Here is a 19893-nt window from a genome sequence, read left to right as displayed (position 1 = left end):
GAATTCGATAACATTTCGGCACCAATGGGTTAAAGTTAGAAAAAAATAGATTTAGAAAGGATATAGGGAAGCATTGGTTTGGTAATAGAGTTGTGGATGATTGGAACAAACTCCCGAGTACCGTCATTTAAGCTAATACCTTCTATTGCTTAGAAAACAGATTAGACAAATGTGGAAAAAGACATTTATGTACAGTTCAGGACATTATTTGTCTTAGTGCTGGGGGTAATGACATTGGGAAGGGCAGGAGAGAGGAGCTGCTGGATAAGTACAGGTCAGCCATAGAAGTAGTTAGGTTTAAGGGAGGGATCCCAGTCATATGTAGCATCTTGCCTAGAAAGGGAGTGGGCAGTGAATGGATGTCTAGGGCAACTGGTATAAATTGCTGGCTAGACAGGTACTGCAAGGAACTTGCAATCCCATTCATTGATAACTGGGACCTATTCTTTGGGAAACGTGATATGTATGCAAGGGATGGGGTTCATCTCTCTGGGGATGGAGTGGTTGTATTAGCCAATTCAATTGAGAGGATAATTGATGATTTGTCTAGAAATTTAAATGATAGATTATAGGGGTATGGTTGTTTGTGGGAAACAATCAGGCTGCAGCATTAGGGTTAAAAACAGCAGTTATTACCGGGATTCCTCAGGGATATGTTTAAAAGACAATATTCAAAATAAAGTTGCTAGTAATGGCAAATCAATTGATCAACAAACAAAGAGAGATAGTAGAGGGCAACGAGTGACTAGCTCCCTTAAGGTTTACTATACAAATAGTAGGAGTCTAAGAAATAAGATAGATGAGCTAAGATTACTTGCAAGTGTAGGTAATATAGTTATTATTGGTATAACAGAGACCTGGTTCAACCTGAAAGATAGAGAAATGCCTTCTGAATGCAACATACAGGGTTATAAATTATTCCACACTGATAGGGTCAACAGGAAGAGTGGTGGAGTGGCGATGCATGTCGGAGAAAATTTAAATTGTTGTCTTATACATGATATAAGATTAGAAACATGGAGCACAGAATCTGTTTGGCTACAGTTTCTCGAGGGTCGTGACAAATTAATTTTGGGTGTGATTCATAGGCCCCCAAACCTTGATAGGGAGTGCAGTAAGCTGTTATGGGACGAAATTCATAAGGCATCTAGATATGAAAATGTTGTGATAATGGGAGATTTTAACTTTAGACAAATTGATTGGAACAATATGACAGGAAATCTTGAGTCTAGTGACTTTCTTGATACGGTTCGGGATTGCTTTTTAGAACAGGTTGTGACAGAACCAACTAGAGGAAACAATCTGCTTGACTTGGTTCTTGCCAACAAAGATTCACTAATTAATAGTCTTGAGGTTAATGATGAGCTTGGGGAAAGTGATCACAAATCACTTAGTTTCAATATATCATGGAATTACCCAGATAACTGCAATCAAAACTCTGTCCCAGATTTTCGTCTGGCCGATTTCATGGGACCGAAAAATTACCTGGGTGATCTAAATTCGGATATCCTGACTATGGGTCAGGTAGGTGATCCTGGTTGCCAATATGACGTTTTTCAGAGTATAGTTCTAGCTGCCCAGACAACTTTTGTTCCGAGTAGGGAAATTAGATTTAACAAAAATGATCCGAAATGAATGAACGATAGATTAAAACATCTCATTGGTCAAAAGAGAGGCATATATAGGCCTATCAAGAGAGGGGATAGGCAGTTAGGAAGTAAATATATTCAATTAAAGAGATAAATAAAGAAAGGAATAAGAAAAGCAAAAAGGAATTATGAGGCTAAGGTCGCAAGGGATTCAAAGACTAACCCAAAAGCGTTCTTTCAGGTACACAGACGTAAGATTAAGGATAAGATAGGCCCACGTAAGAGTGACTCTGGTCAGATCTCTGAGAGTGATAAGGATATGTGTGAAATTTTCAATACCTACTTCATCTCAATTTTTACCCAGGAAAATACTAGAGAAATTCCTGAAATAATAGATTATGTAGAACAGGACGATAATAAACTATGCACGATTGCGGTAACTAGTGACATGGTCCTCAGACAAATAGAGAAACTAAAACCTAACAAATCCCCAGGTCCTGATGAACTGTTTGCAAGGGTGTTAAAGGAATGTAAAGAGGAACTTAGCATACCTTTGGCTAATCTTTTTAACATATCACTACAAACTGGCATAGTGCCTGATAAGTGGAAAATGGCAAAAGTAATACCTATTTACAAGGCAGGTGACCGGTCCTTGGCTTCGAACTATAGACCAGTAAGCCTTACCTCCATAGTGGGAAAATTTATGGAATCAATAATTGCAGAAGCAATTCGTAGTCATCTTGACAAGCACAGATTGGTTAATGAATCTAGAGTTCCACATCAGAGGCTATTGAGGAAAATTAAGCCACACAGAATAGGAGGAGAAATTTTTTCCTGGGTAGAGGCACGGTGGATAAATAGGCAGCAGAGAGTTTGCATAAATGGGGAGAAATCAGAATGGGGGCACATCATAAGCGGTGTTCCTCAGGGGTCAGTGTTGGGCCCGTTGTTGTTCACAATTTACATAAACGACATGGATGAGGGAATAAATAGCGACATAAGCAAATTTGCTGATGACACCAAAATAGGCCGTCCAATTTATTATAATGAGGACACTAGAGCACTCCAGGATGATTTGAATAGACTGATGCAATGGTCGGAGAAGTGACAGATGCAGTTTAATATAGACCAATGCAAAGTTCTAAATGTTGGACAGGAAAATAACCATGCCACATATAAACTAAATAATGTAGATCTTAATACTACTGATTGTGAAAAGGATTTAGGAGTTCTGGTTAGCAGTAATCTAAAACCAAGACAACAGTGCATAAGCGTTCGCAATAAAGCTAACAGAATTCTTGACTTCATTTCTAGATGTATAAATAATAGAAGTCCTCAGGTTATTCTTCAACTCTATATATCCTTGGTTAGGCATCATTTAGACTATGCTGCTCAGTTCTGGTCACCGTATTATAGAATGGATATAAATGTTCTGGAAAACTTACAGAGGAGGATGACAAAGTTGATCCCATGAGGATAGACTGAGGGCCCTGAATCTGCACTTTCTAGAAAGGCGCAGAATTAGGGGGGATATGATCGAGGTGTATAAATGGAAAACAGGAATAAATAAAGGGGATGTATGTAGCGTGCTGAAAATTTCCAGCCAAGACAGGACTCGCAGCAATGGTTTCAAGTTAAAGTTTTGAGGTGGTCAGTCCTGACCACCTCAAAACTTTAAGGGTGATGGACTGATTACATCGTCTTCAAGTATCTTCTTCTTCTATCAACTTTTCTGTACTCGACTGAAGAAGCCTACTGTGTAGGCGAAACGTTTCGAAATAAAGATACCTAACTGTTGCATATGTGTCTTACCTAACAATCTGTCGGTATTTTATACCATTTTCATGTTCAAGGATATAGGAAAGCACTGGTTTGGTAATAGAGTTGTGGATGAGTGGAACAAACTCCCGAGTACAGTTATTGAGGCTAAAACGTTGTGTAGTTTTAAAAATAGGTTAGATAAATACATAAGTGGGTGTGGGTGGGTGTGAGTTGGACCTGACTAGCTTGTGCTAGTAGGTCTCATGCCGTGGTCTTTCCTTAAGTGGAAGTGACCAGACTTGGTGGGTCATTGGGCTAATCCGGGGGGGGGGACATGGACCTGCTCCGCATGGGCCAATAGGCCTGTTGCAGTGTTCCTTCTTCCTTATGTTCTTAAGTTGTTAAATGTTTAGCCACCAGTGCTTTCTTCAGTCCTAATACAAGCTGGCTGGAGTCAGTTGGAAGGTCACATAAGTAGTAGTGGTGGTAGTAGTAGTTAATAGTAGTAGTACCAGTACAATTGTACTACCACTTGTACTACAATTGTACTTCCACCTGACTCCTGCCACAATAAATGTTCTTAGTTACTCTGTATTAGGACTATTAAATGTCCTGAACCTGCTGAGCATGGACCAGTAAGCCTTCCGCTGTGCTCCATCTTATGTTACGTTAACAACACCCACGTTGGACGCGTCTTAAATTTTGGTCCTTTTTTTTATATAATACTTTTCTGTATCTTATCCAAGAGTTTTATCTAATTTACAGTTTTCACAATATAATCTGTTTCACTTGTACCGTACATGTTTCACTTGTACCGTACATGTTTCACTTGTACCGTACATGTTTCACTTGTACCGTACATGTTTCACTTGTACCGTACATGTTTCACTTGTACCGTACATGTTTCAATTGTACCGTACATGTTTCAATTGTACCGTACATGTTTCACTTGTACCGTACATGTTTCACTTGTACCGTACATGTTTCAATTGTACCGTACATGTTTCACTTGTACCGTACATGTCTCACTTGTACCGTACATGTTTCACTTGTACCGTACATGTTTCACTTGTACCGTACATGTTTCACTTGTACCGTACATGTTTCACTTGTACCGTACATGTTTCACTTGTACCATACATGTTTCACTTGTACCGTACATGTTTCACTTGTACCGTACATGTTTCACTTGTACCGTACATGTTTCACTTGTACCGTACATGTTTCACTTGTACCGTACATGTTTCACTTGTACCGTACATGTTTCACTTGTACCGTACATGTTTCACTTGTACCGTACATGTTTCACTTGTACCGTACATGTTTCACTTGTACCGTACATGTTTCACTTGTACCGTACATGTTTCACTTGTACCGTACATGTTTCACTTGTACCATACATGTTTCACTTGTACCGTACATGTTTCACTTGTACCGTACATGTTTCACTTGTACCGTACATGTTTCACTTGTACCGTACATGTTTCACTTGTACCGTACATGTTTCACTTGTACCGTACATGTTTCACTTGTACCGTACATGTTTCACTTGTACCGTACATGTTTCACTTGTACCGTACATGTTTCACTTGTACCGTACATGTTTCACTTGTACCGTACATGTTTCACTTGTACCGTACATGTTTCACTTGTACCGTACATGTTTCACTTGTACCGTACATGTTTCACTTGTACCATACATGTTTCACTTGTACCGTACATGTTTCACTTGTACCGTACATGTTTCACTTGTACCGTACATGTTTCACTTGTACCGTACATGTTTCACTTGTACCGTACATGTTTCACTTGTACCGTACATGTTTCGCTTGTACCGTACATGTCTCACTTGTACCGTACATGTTTCACTTGTACCGTACATGTTTCACTTGTACCGTACATGTTTCACTTGTACCGTACATGTTTCACTTGTACCGTACATGTTTCACTTGTACCGTACATGTTTCGCTTGTACCGTACATGTCTCACTTGTACCGTACATGTTTCACTTGTACCGTACATGTTTCACTTGTACCGTACATGTTTCGCTTGTACCGTACATGTCTCAATTGCACCGTACATGTTTCACTTGTACCGTAAATGTTTCACTTGTACCGTACATGTTTCACTTGTACCGTACATGTTTCACTTGTACCGTACATGTCTCACTTGTACCGTACATGTTTCACTTGTACCGTACATGTTTCACTTGTACCGTACATGTTTCACTTGTACCGTACATGTCTCACTTGTACCGCACATGTTTCACTTGTACCGTACATGTCTCACTTGTACCGTACATGTTTCACTTGTACCGTACATGTTTCACTTGTACCGTACATGCCTCACTTGTACCGTACATGTCTCACTTGTACCGTACATGTTTCACTTGTACCATTCATGTTTCACTTGTATCGTACATGTCTCACTTGTACCGTACATGTCTCACTTGTACCGTACATGTTTCACTTGTACCGTACATGTCTCACTTGTACCGTACATGTTTCACTTGTACCGTACATGTTACACTTGTACCGTACATGTCTCATTTGTACCGTACATGTTTCACTTGTACCGTACATGTTTCACTTGCACCGTACATGTTTCATTTGTACCGTACATGTCTCAATTGTACCGTACATGTTTCACTTGTACCGTACATGTTTCACTTATACCGTACATGTTTCACTTGTACCGTACATGTTTCACTTGCACCGTACATGTCTCACTTGTACCGTACATGTTTCACTTGTACCGTACATGTTTCACTTGTACCGTACATGTTTCACTTGTACCGTACATGTTTCACTTGTACCGTACATGTCTCACTTGTACCGCACATGTTTCACTTGTACCGTACATGTCTCACTTGTACCGTACATGTTTCACTTGTACCGTACATGTTTCACTTGTACCGTACATGCCTCACTTGTACCGTACATGTCTCACTTGTACCGCACATGTTTCACTTGTACTGTACATGTCTCACTTGTACCGTACATGTTTCACTTGTACCGTACATGTTTCACTTGTACCGTACATGCCTCACTTGTACCGTACATGTCTCACTTGTACCGTACATGTCTCACTTGTACCGTACATGTTTAACTTGTACCGTACATGTCTCACTTGTACCGTACATGTCTCACTTGCACCGTACATGTCTCACTTGTACCGTACATGTTTCACTTGTACCGTACATGTTTCACTTGTACCGTACATGTCTCACTTGTACCGTACATGTCTCACTTGTACCGTACATGTTTCATTTGTACCGTACATGTTTCACTTGTACCGTACATGTTTCACTTGTACCGTACATGTTTCACTTGTACCGTACATGTTTCACTTGTACCGTACATGTTTCACTTGTACCGTACATGTTTCACTTGTACCGTACATGTTTCACTTGTACCGTACATGTTTCACTTGTACCGTACATGTTTCACTTGCACCGTACATGTCTCACTTGTACCGTACATGTTTCACTTGTACCGTACATGTTTCACTTGTACCGTACATGTTTCACTTGTACCGTACATGTTTCACTTGTACCGTACATGTCTCACTTGTACCGTACATGTTTCACTTGTACCGTACATGTCTCACTTGTACCGTACATGTTTCACTTGTACCGTACATGTTTCACTTGTACCGTACATGCCTCACTTGTACCGTACATGTTTCAATTGTACCGTACATGTTTCACTTGTACCATACATGTTTCACTTGTACCGTACATGTTTCACTTGTACCGTACATGTTTCACTTGTACCGTACATGTCTCACTTGTACCGTACATGTCGCACTTGTACCGTACATGTCTCACTTGTACCGTACATGCTTCACTTGTACCGTACATGTCTCACTTGTACCGTACATGTCTCACTTGCACCGTACATGTCTCACTTGTACCGTACATGTCTCACTTGTTCCGTACATGTTTCACTTGTACCGTACATGTTTCACTTGTACCGTACATGTCTCACTTGTACCGTACATGTCTCACTTGTACCGTGCATGTCTCACTTGTACCGTACATGTCTCACTTGTACCGTACATGTTTCATTGTACCGTACATGTTTCACTTGTACCGTACATGTCTCACTTGTACCGTACATGTTTCACTTGTACCGTACATGTCTCACTTGTACCGTACATGTTTCACTTGTACAGTACATGTCTCACTTGTACCGTACATGTTTCACTTGTACCGTACATGTCTCACTTGTACCGTACATGTTTCACTTATACCGTACATATCTCACTTGTACCGTTCATGTTTCACTTGTACCGTACATGTTTCACTTGTACCGTACATGTCTCACTTGTACCGTACATATTTCACTTGTACCGTACATGTTTCTCTTGTACCGTACATGTCTCACTTGTACCGTACATGTTTCACTTGTACCGTACATGTCTCACTTGTACCGTACATGTTTCACTTGTACCGTACATGTTTCACTTGTACCGTACATGTTTCACTTGTACCGTACATGTCTCACTTGTACCGTACATGTCTCACTTGTACCGTACATGTCTCACTTGTACCGTACATGTCTCACTTGTACCGTACATGTTTCACTTGTACCGTACATGTTTCACTTGTACCGTACATGTCTCACTTGTACCGTACATGTGTCACTTGTACCGTACATGTCTCACTTGTACCGTACATGTTTCACTTGTACCGTACATGTTTCACTTGTGCCGTACATGTTTCACTTGTACCGAACATGTCTCACTTGTACCGTACATGTTTCACTTGTACCGTACATGTCTCACTTGTACCGTACATGTTTCTCTTGTACCGTACATGTCTCACTTGTACCGTACATGTTTCACTTGTACCGTACATGTCTCACTTGTACCGTACATGTTTCACTTGTACCGTACATGTCTCACTTGTACCGTACATGTTTCACTTGTACCGAACGTGTCTCACTTGTACCGTACATGTTTCACTTGTACCGTACATGTCTCACTTGTACCGTACATGTTTCACTTGTACCGTACATGTTTCACTTGTACCGTACATGTCTCACTTGTACCGTACATGGCTCACTTGTACCGTACATGTCTCACTTGTACCGTACATGCCTCACTTGTACCGTACATGTTTCACTTGTACCGTACATGTTTCACTTGTACCGTACATGTCTCACTTGTACCGTACGTGTTTCACTTGTACCGTACATGTCTCACTTGTACCGTGCATGTTTCACTTGTACCGTACATGTCTCACTTGTACCGTACATGTTTCACTTGTACCGTACATGTCTCACTTGTACCGTACATGTTTCACTTGTACCGTACATGTCTCACTTGTACCGTTTATGTTTCACTTGTACCGTACATGTTTCACTTGTACCGTATATGTCTCACTTGTACCGTACATGTCTCACTTGTACCGTACATGTCTCACTTGTACCGTACATGTTTCACTTGTACCGTATATGTCTCACTTGTACCGTTCATGTTTCACTTGTACCGTACATGTCTCACTTGTACCGTACATGTTTCACTTGTACCGTACATGTCTCACTTGTACCGTTTATGTTTCACTTGTACCGTACATGTCTCACTTGTACCGTACATGTTTCACTTGTACCGTACATGTCTCACTTGTACCGTTCATGTTTCACTTGTACCGTACATGTTTCACTTGTACCGTACATGTCTCACTTGTACCGTACATGTTTCACTTGTACCGTACATGTTTCACTTGTACCGTACATGTCTCACTTGTACCGTACATGTTTCACTTGTACCGTACATGTTTCACTTGTACCGTACATGTCTCACTTGTACCGTACATGTCTCACTTGTACCGTACATGTCTCACTTGTACCGTACATGTCTCAATTGTACCGTACATGTTTCACTTGTACCGTACAAGTCTGACTTGTACCGTACATGTCTCACTTGTACCGTACATGTTTGTGGAAACATAAAACCTGAAGATTCTTGAAGGTGTCATGTTGCAGTAACTGGTACAGCATAAGTACTCCATCAGGATTATTGTAATAATAATTAGATGTGTAACTTTAGCATTGTTTTTTACATACAAGTTACCAGGGGCCACCTGGTTCAAATGTCACACATGTACAGTACCTTGTGAAGCCACTTAACAAGCGTCTGCTCTAATAAAACGAAGGTTATATTTTTACCAAGTTTTTATATTAGTCATCAAATGGAAGGGGAACTTATAAATAGTTATGGTATAAATAATTTTTAACCAAACAGACGAGCTTCCTCCGGCGTAAACATTTCAGAAGGTAGTGATGGGAGCGTCCCAATACAGTTTGATCATGTCAGCAGCCTTCTCTGCTATCATGATAGTTGGTGCGTTGAGGTTGCCTGTGGTGATCACTGGCATGATGGAGGCGTCTATAACACGCAGCCCACGCACATGTCGCACCCTGACAGTAAAAAGAAAACACAAATAATATTTTTGGTATTGGCTGGAGGACGTTGGTACGTGAGGGAATATATGTGTGTTATTGAGAGGGGGAAGTGCATGGGAAATTAATATGTGTGGACATGCATGTAAACGGTCGAGAGAGAAATACCTGTGAATGTGTGACAGAAGGGTAAATACCTGTGAGAGTGTGACAGAGGGTTAAATCCGTGTGAGCGTGTGACAGAGAGGAAAATGCCTGTGAGCGTGTGACAGAGAGGAAAATACCTGTGAGAGTGTTACACAGGGGTAAATACCTGAGAGAGTGTTACAGAGGGGTAAATACCTGTAAGAGTGTGGCTAAGAGGAGATGCAAGTGTATGTGTGGCTGTGTGTGTGGGGTGGGGTGGGGGGCTTGCATGAGTATGTGTGGCAGTGTGGAGCATGCATGTGTAAGTGTGATTGTGTGAGGGATACATATGTAAGTGTGACTGTGTGAGGGATGCATGTGTAAGTGTGACTGTGTGGGGGACGCATGTGAAAATGTGACTGTGTGGGGGATACATATGCAAGTGTGACTGAGTGGGGGATGCATGTGAAAGTGTGAATGTGCGGGGGATACCTAGGTGAGTGTAACTGTGTTGTGGATGCATGTGTGTGACTGTGTGGGGGATACATATGTAATTGTGACTGTGTGGATGATGCATATGTAAGTGTGAATGTGTAGGGGATCCATATGTAAGTGTAACTGTGTGGAGAAGGCATGTGTAAGTGTGACTGTGGGGGATACATGTGTAGGTGTGACTGTGTGGGGATACGTATGTAAGTGTGACAGTGTGGGGGATACATATGTGTGACTGTGTGGGGGATACGTGTGTAGGTGTTACTGTGTGGTGGATGCATGTGTAAGTGTGACTGTGTGGGGGATACATGTGGAAGTGTGATTGTGTGGGGGATGCATATATGTGTGACTGTGTGAGGGATACATGTGTAAGTGTGACTGTGTGGGGATACATATGCAAGTGTGACAGTGTGGGGGATACATATGTGTGACTGTGTGGAGGATACGTGTGTAAGTGTGACTGTGTGGTGGATGCATGTGTAAGTGTGACTGTGTGGGGGATACATGTGTAAGTGTGACTGTGTGGAGGATACATATGTAAGTGCGACAGTGTGGGGGTATACATATGTAAGTGTGACTGAGTGGGGGATACATGTGCAAGTGTGACTGTGTAGTGTATGTATGTGTAAGTGTGACTGAGTGGGGGATACATGTGTAAGTGTGACTGAGTGGGGGATACATGTGTAAGTGTGACTGTGTGGTGGATGCATGTGTAAGTGTGACTGTGTGGTGGATGCATGTGTAAGTGTGTGTGGAGGATGCATGTGCAAGTGTGACTGTGTGGTGTATGCATATGTAAGTGTGACTGTGTGGTGGATGCATGTGTAAGTGTGACTGTGTGGTGTATGCATATGTAAGTACGACTGTGTGGTGGATGCATGTGCAAGTGTGACTGTGTGGTGTATGCATATGTAAGTGCGACTGTGTGGGGGATACATGTGTAAGTGTGACTGTGTGGGGGATATATATGTAAGTGTGACTGTGTGGGGGATGCATATGTAAGTGTGATTGTGTGGGGGATACATGTGTAAGTGTGTCTTTGTGGGGAATACGTATGCAAGTGTGACTGTGTGGGGGATACATATTTAAGTGTGACTCTGTGGGATACATGTGTAAGTGTGACTCTGTGGGGGATACAAATGTGTGACTGTGTGAGGGATACATATGTGACTGTGTTTGGGATACATATGTAAGTGTGACTGTGTGGAGGATTCATATGTAAGTGTGAGGGTGTAGGGGATTCATATGTAAGTGTGACTGTGTGGGGGATACATGTGTAAGTGTGACTCTGTGGTGATACATGTGTAACTGTGACTGTGTGGGGGATAGGTACGTAAGTGTGACTGTGTGGGGGATGCATATGTAAGTGTGACTGTGTGGGGGATTCATGTGTAAGTGTGACTGTGTGGGGGATACATGTGTAAGTCTGGTTGTGTGGGGGATGCATGTGTAAGTGTGACTGTGTGGGCGATAAATATGTAAGTGTGTCTGTGTGGGGGATACATATGTAAGTGTAACTGTGGGGGATACATATGTAAGTGTGACTGTGGGGGGATACATATGCAAGTGTAACTGTGGGGGGATACACATGTAAGTGTGTTTGTGTGGGGGATACATATGTAAGTGTGACTGTGTGGGGGATACATATGTAAGTGTGACTGTGTGGGGGATACATATGTAAGTGTGACTGTGTGGGGGGATACATATGTAAGTGTGACTGTGTGGGGGATACATATGTAAGTGTGACTGTGTGGGGGGATACATATGTAAGTGTGACTGTGAGGAATAATGATAGTAATATTTATTTCTCTAAAATACCTTATTTAATTATGTAGTATTTCGTGCATTTCGAAGAGTTAAAATGAACTTATAAGACTTAAGAAATCGTAATGACACGATTGCAAATAAACCATACCCTCGGCCGGGATTGAACCCGCGGTCACAGAGTCTCAAAACTCCAGCCCGTCGCGTTAGCCACTAGACCGCGGGTTCAATCCCGGCCGGGGGTATGGTTTATTTGCAATCGTGTTATTACGATTTCTTAAGTCATGTTGACGGCAGTGAAGGGACTTGAGCTAGAGTTCGTCACGGCCACGCTAGCTGGAGATTCGTCTGTAAAAACTTGCATTTGTGGTCACAGAGGTGCCTATGCTAACCTTCCTATGGTGTAGAAATATACCTAGTTGGATGAATCTTATTGTAGCTAGCTGGTCTAGTGGCTAACGCGACGGTCTGGAGTTTTGAGACTCTCTGACCGCGGGTTCAATCCCGGCCGGGGTATGGTTTGTTTTGGTGAACTTATAACCTCTGAACAGTTATTTAAGTTCAATAATTTGTTATTAACTTCATGATTTATGATATTTTGGTCCAAAATTCATTGTGATGAATACTGAAGTGGAACATATTTCTGGTTATTACATGTACTGAAATATATTGTTGATACTGATATGGTATGGATACTCGATGTTGCTGTTGAAACCTGACCGGGAACCTAATTTACCTATCCAGAATTTTGATCAGATTAATTAGGTGCTATTTAGCTCTGTTATTGAATATGGTGGTAGACAGGAATTTCTTGTGATTTATGACCCCCCCCCCCCAAAAAAAAAGAAAAAAAAAAAGGAAATTTTAGAGGCATTTATTTACATGGAGTTCGTAATCTGGTCAAATCGAACACGTGGTAAATCAAAGAGGTTACTATTAATTGAGATTTTTGAATGGTGAGGATGTTTGTTTATGAAATCTGATTGGGTAATTATTCTATTTTCTGGTAATTAATTTTAGGTGATTTAAAAACGTAAGAAAGAATCTACAATGCAGCAGGCCTACTGGCCCATGCAAGGCACCTCCAAATCACCTCCCTGCTTAAACAAATAACCCATTCACTTATGGAGCACAGCATCTGACCTAGCAGCACAAGCTAGTCAGGTCCAATTCACACCCACCCACACCCACACATGTATTTATCTAACCAATTTTTAAAATTTACACAACGTTTTAGCCTCTATAACTGTACTCGGGAGTTTGTTCCACTCATCCACAACTCTATTACCAAACCAGTGCTTTCCTATATCCTTCTTGAATCTGAATTTTTCCATCTGAAAATCATTGCTGCGAGTCCTGTCTAGGCTAGATACTTTTATCACGCCTTTTACATCCCCTTTATTCATTGCTGCTTTCTATTTATACACCTCAATCATATCCCCCCCAATTTTATGACTTTCGAGAGAGTGCAGATTCAAGGCCTCAGTCTATCCTCATAGGGAAGATTTCTGATACATGGGCTCATCTTTGTCATCCTCCTCTGTACGTTCTCCAGAGCATTTATATCCATTTTGTAATACGGTGACCAGAACTGAGCAGCATAGTCTAAATGATACATACCCAAGGATATATAGAGTTGAAGAACAACCTGAGGACTTCTATTATTTATACTTCTTGTTATGAAGCCAAGAATTCTGTTAGCTTTATTGCGAACACTTATGCACTGTTGTCTTGGTTTTAAATTACTGCTAACCAGAACTCCTAAATCCTTTCCGCAATCAGCTAAATTAAGATCTACATTATTTACTTTATATTTGGCATGGATAGTTTCTTGTCCAATGTTTAAAACTTTGCATTTGTCTATATTAAACTGCATTTGCCACTTCTCCGACCACTGCATCAGTCTATTCAAATCATTCTGGAGTGCTCTAATGTCCTCATTAGAATGAATTAGGCGATTTGTTTTGGTGTCATCAGCAAACTTTATGTCGCTAATTAATCCCTCATCTATGTCGTTTATATAAATTGTGAACAAGAAGGGGCCCAACACTGACGCCTGTGGAACACCGCTTGTGACGTGCCCACAGTCTGATTTCCCCTCATTGATTCCAACTCTCTGCTGCTTATATGTTAATCATGCCTCTGCCCAGGAAAAAATACCTTGGTGAAAAAAGTTAGTAAATTCGTAAGACAGGAACGCCCCTTTGTAAATCCATGCTGAGATTGATAAATTAGACACATGTGCAACTCTTGGGTATCTTTATTGAGGAAACGTTTCGCCACACAGTGGCTTCATCAGTCCATACGTAGGAGAAACTTGAAGAACAGGAGGAGAATGAGGTAATCAGTCCCTCAACCTTGAGTCGATGTGTTCAGTCCATCAATCTTGAATAGAATACGTCTTAATACTTAGGAATTCTTCGCTTGCCTAATTCTTGGGCACGACCTACTTCCACATTGAACAAATGTGACACCACCTATGACTGCTACACCTCTCCTGCCATACGGTTTATAAGCTGCTTCTCCGCTCATTTGCCGTATTCTATTCAAGATTGATGGACTGAACACATCGACTCAAGGTTGAGGGACTGATTACCTCATTCTCCTCCTGTTCTTCAAGTTTCTCCTACGTATGGACTGATGAAGCCACTGTGTGGCGAAACGTTTCCTCAATAAAGATACCCAAGAGTTGCACATGTGTCTAATTTATCAACATGTCGGTTCTCTGAACCATTTATCTACATGCTGAGATTCATTAACCAATTTATGTCTTTCAAGATGGCTACGAATTGCCTCGGAAATTATTAATATAATAATGTAATACAATATAATAATATAATATGTAATATAATTATATATAATAATAATAATAATATAATATCTTTATTTCTACAAATACATGTTCAAGGTATACAGACCATAGCCGCTTGTTATGCTGAGCATATCAGGCAAATTAGGTCAGTTTTGTCCCAGGATGCGACTCACACCAGTCCACTAACACTCAGGTACCCATTTTATGCTTGTCTGGCTCTGTGCCAGTTTGTAGTGATAAACTGAAAAGATTAGCCAAAAGTTTGCTAAGTTACTCTTCAAATTCCCAAAGAGAAGATATCAGTGAGAAAGGAACAAATTAGAGTGTGTTACAGTGGCCCGGTGGCCTGGTGGCTAAAGCTCCCGCTTCACACACGGAGGGCCCGGGTTCGATTCCCGGCGGGTGGAAACATTTCGACACGTTTCCTTACACCTGTTGTCCTGTTCACCTAGCAGCAAATAGGTACCTGGGTGTTAGTCGACTGGTGTGGGTCGCATCCTGGGGGACAAGATTAAGAACCACAATGGAAATAAGTTAGACAGTCCTCGATGACGCACTGACTTTCTTGGGTTATCCTGGGTGGCTAACCCTCCGGGGTTAAAAATCCGAACGAAATCTCTCTTCTCTTATAACGAATATCTGATAGACTGTCTACAGCTTTAAATATTTTCTAAGATATGTGTTGGTTGAGTGTAATATTGCAGGTTGCAGCCGAGATAAACCAGTGAATATGCTAACCTTCCTGTGGTGTATAAGTATACCTGTTTGGATGAATCTTATTGTGGCTAGCTGGTCTAGTGGCTAACGCGACGGTCTGGAGATTTATAACTCTCTGACCGCGGGTTCTAACCCCGCCCGTTGTATGGTTTGTTTGTAATCGTGTCATTACGATTTCGTGAGTCTTGCAGTCAAGACGTATAATTCGTCGTGGCTTTCTGTATGTAGATTATCTATTTTTATATCAAATTGAGCATGTTTTTGCTTGATTCCCAAATAATACGTAGAAGATTTTGTCAGTACTGAGGATAACTTGGTTGATTGCCTTCCAGGTAAGTGTGTCTGTGTGGAGAATGTATGTGTATGTGTGGGCTGGGTATGCATGTGTAAGTGTAGCTGAATAAGTGTGACTGTAGGACGACACAGGTGTATATGTGGCCGATTGGAGGATGCATATTTATGTGTAGATGGTTTGGGGATACATGTGAAAGCGTAGAGTGGAGAGGAGTGCAACTTTAGATGTGGCTTTTGTGGGGGGATGCAAATGTAAGTGTTGTTGTGTAGTGGTATGTATGTGTGTGTAGATTTAAATGGTTAATGCTGGTGTAATAGTGGTTGTGGGGTTGACTGCATGTGTTAGTGTGCCTGCGAATGGGAGTGCATGTGTTAGTGTACCTGTGGATGGGAGTGCATGTGTTAGTGTATCTGTGGATGGGAGTGCATGTGTTAGTGTACCTGTGGATGGGAGTGCATGTGTTAGTGTGCCTGCGAATGGGAGTGCATGTGTTAGTGTACCTGTGGATGGGAGTGCATGTGTTAGTGTACCTGTGGATGGGAGTGCATGTGTTAGTGTACCTGTGGATGGGAGTGCATGTGTTAGTGTACCTGTGGATAGGGATGCATGTGTTAGTGTGCCTGTGGATGGGAGTGCATGTGTTAGTGTACCTGTGGATAGGGATGCATGTGTTAGTGTACCTGTGGGTGGAAGTGCATGTGTTAGTGTGCCTGTGGATTGGAGTGCATGTGTTAGTGTACCTGTGGATGGGAGTGCATGTGTTAGTGTGCCTGTGGATTGGAGTACATGTGTTAGTGTACCTGTGGGTGGAAGTGCATGTGTTAGTGTACCTGTGGATGGGAGTGCATGTGTTAGTGTGCCTGTGGATTGGAGTACATGTACTCACCTATTTGTACTCACCTATTTGTGGTTGCAGGGATCGAGTCCTAGCTCCTGGCCCCGCCTCTTCACCGGTTGCTACTAGACCCTCTCTCTCCCCGCTCCATGAGCTTTATCAAACCTCGTCTTAAAACTGTGTATGGTTCCTGCCTCCACTACGTCATTTTCTAGGCTATTCCACTGCCTTACAACTCTATGACTGAAGAAATACTTCCTACTATCTCTCTGACTCATTTGTGTCTTCAACTTCCAATTGTGGCCTCTTGTTTCTGTGTCCCCTCCCTGGAACATCCTGTCCTTGTCCACCTTGTCTATTCCACGCAGTATTTTATATGTCGTTATCATGTCTCCCCTGACCCTCCTGTCCTCCAGTGTCATCAGGCCGATTTCCCTTAATCTTTCTTCATAGGACATTCCCCTTAGCTCTGGAACTAACCTTGTTACAAACCTTTGTACTTTCTCTAGTTTCTTGACGTGCTTTATCAAGTGCGGGTTCCAAACAGGTGCTGCATACTCCAGTATGGGCCTGACATACACGGTGTACAGTGTCTTGAATGATTCCTTACTAAGGTGTCAGAATGCTGTTCTCAGGTTTGCCAGGCGCCCATATGCTGCAGCAGTTATCTGATTGATGTGTGCTTCCGGAGACATGCTCGGTGTTATACTCACCCCAAGATCTTTCTCCTTGAGTGAGGTTTGCAGTCTTTGGCCACCTAGCCTATACTCTGTCTGTGGTCTTCTGTGCCCTTCCCCTATCTTCATGACTTTGCATTTGGCAGGATTAAATTCGAGAAGCCATTTGCTGGACCAGGTGTCCAGTCTGTCCAGGTCTCTTTGAAGTCCTGCCTGGTCCTCATCAGATTTAATTCTCCTCATTAACTTCACATCATCTGCAAACAGGGACACTTCTGAGTCTAACCCTTCCGTCATGTCGTTCACATATACCAAAAATAGCACTGGTCCTAGGACCGACCCCTGTGGGACCCCGCTCGTCACAGGTGCCCACTGTGATACATCATTACGTACCATGACTCGTTGTTGCCTCCCTGTCAGGTATTCTCTGATCCATTGCAGTGCTCTTCCTGTTATATGCGCCTGATGCTCTAGCTTCTGCACTAATCTCTTGTGAGGAACTGTGTCAAAGGCCTTCTTGCAGCCCAAGAAGATGCAATCAACCCACCCCTCTCTCTCTTGTCTTACTTCTGTTATTTTATCGTAAAACTCCAGAAGGTTTGTGACACAGGATTTGCCTTCCGTGAATCCGTGCTGGTTGGCATTTATACTCCTGTTCCGTTCCAGGTGCTCCACCACTCTCCTCCTGATAATCTTCTCCATAATTTTGCATACTATACACGTCAATGACACAGGTCTATAGTTTAGTGCCTCTTTTCTGTCTCCTTTTTTGAAAATGGGAACTACATTTGCCGTCTTCCATACCTCAGGTAGTTGCCCAGTTTCCAGGGATGTGTTGAAGATTGTGGTAAGTGGTACGCAAAACATATCTGCTCCCTCTCTAAGGACCCATGGAGAGATGTTGTCCGGTCCCATTGCCTTTGAGGTATCGATGTCCCTTAGCAGTTTCTTCACCTCCTCCTCATCTGTATGTATGTCGTCCAACACTTGTTGGTGTATTCCTTGTTGGTGTCCCCATCTGGTCTGTCCCCCCAGAGTCCTTCCTGTCTCTACTGTAAATACTTCCTTAAATCTCGTGTTGAGCTCCTCACATACCTCTTGATCGTTTCTTGTGAGTTCTCCACCTTCTTTCCTCAGCCTTATCACCTGGTCCTTGACTGTTGTCTTCCTCCTAATGTGGCTATACAGCAGTTTCGGGTCAGATTTGACTTTCGATGCTATGTCGTTTTCATACTGTCGCTGGGCCTCCCTCCTTATCTGCGCATACTCGTTTCTGGCTCTTCTACTAATCTCCTTGTTTTCCTGGGTCCTATGCCTCCTGTACCTTTTCCATTCTCTGTTGCACTTAGTTTTTGCCTCCCTACACCTTCGGGTAAACCAAGGACTCGTTTTGGTCTTCCTATTATTTCTGTTTCCCTTGGGAACAAAACTTTCCTCTGCCTCCTTGCACTTTGTTGCCACATATTCCATCATCTCGTTTACTGATTTTCCTACCATTTCTCTGTCCCACTGAACCTCCTGCAGGAAGTTTCTCATACCTGTGTAGTCCCCCCTTTTATAGTTTGGCCTGTCCCCTTCAGTTCCTGTTACCTTCTCCACTTGTAACTCTACTATATAGTCAAAACTCAGAACCACATGATCGCTAGCTCCAAGGGGCCTCTCGTAAGTGATGTCCTCGATGTCTGAACTGCTCAGGGTGAACACAAGATCCAGTCTTGCTGGCTCATCCTCCCCTCTCTCTCTGGTTGTGTCCCTGACATGTTAATGCATGAGGTTTTCAAGTACCACATCCATCATCTTGGCTCTCCATGTTTCGGGACCCCCATGTGGCTCCAAGTTTTCCCAGTCGATCTCCCTGTGGTTGAAATCGCCCATTACCAGTAACTTTGCTCTGCTCGAGTGAGCTCTTCTTGCCACCTCAGCCAGTGTGTCCACCATCACCCTGTTGTTTTCTTCGTACTCCTCTCTTGGCCTCCTGCAGTTCTGTGGTGGGTTATACATCACTCCAATGACTACTTTATGTTCTCCGGACTGAATTGTACCTACAATGTAGTCTCTTTCTCCAATCATGTCCATGCCTTCCATTTCCTCAAATCCCCATTGGTGTTTTATGAGCAGTGCAACCCCTCCTCCCCCTCTACTCCTTCTATCTTTCCTCAGGATCTGATATCCTGTTGGGAAGATTGTGTCTGTTATTGTCTCAGCGAGTTTTGTTTCTGTGACTGCTATGATGTCTGGGGATTTTTCACTGATTCTTTCATTCCACTCCTCATGTTTATTCGTTATTCCATCCGCGTTTGTGTACCAAACCTTTAGTTTCTTTTCTATCATTGTGGTCATGCAAGTATATTGGGGTTGGGGGAGCGAGAGCCTTGGTGGGGGCCTATATGGGGCTGTGGTGTAGGTGGGGTATGTGTT

The 19893-nt window shown here is 42.4% G+C and overlaps 1 protein-coding gene across 2 annotated transcripts in view; it reads right to left on the bottom strand.

Annotated features, from left to right (window-relative positions):
* Positions 1 to 9496: 9496 nt before the first annotated feature.
* The window catches only part of LOC138855066 (glucose dehydrogenase [FAD, quinone]-like), a 510380-nt gene continuing 499983 nt past the window's right edge, over positions 9497 to 19893 (bottom strand). For both annotated transcript variants that reach the window (XM_070102042.1, XM_070102044.1), the window contains exon 13: positions 9497 to 9775. In XM_070102042.1, coding sequence (XP_069958143.1) covers positions 9625 to 9775 — 151 coding nt within the window. In that variant the 3' untranslated portion in view covers positions 9497 to 9624. The remainder of the gene's footprint in view (positions 9776 to 19893) is intronic.

The sequence above is a fragment of the Cherax quadricarinatus genome, chromosome 79 (assembly GCF_038502225.1).
Source record: "Cherax quadricarinatus isolate ZL_2023a chromosome 79, ASM3850222v1, whole genome shotgun sequence".
NCBI classification, from domain to species: domain Eukaryota; kingdom Metazoa; phylum Arthropoda; class Malacostraca; order Decapoda; family Parastacidae; genus Cherax; species Cherax quadricarinatus.
This window is presented reverse-complemented; position numbering and strand designations above follow the sequence as displayed.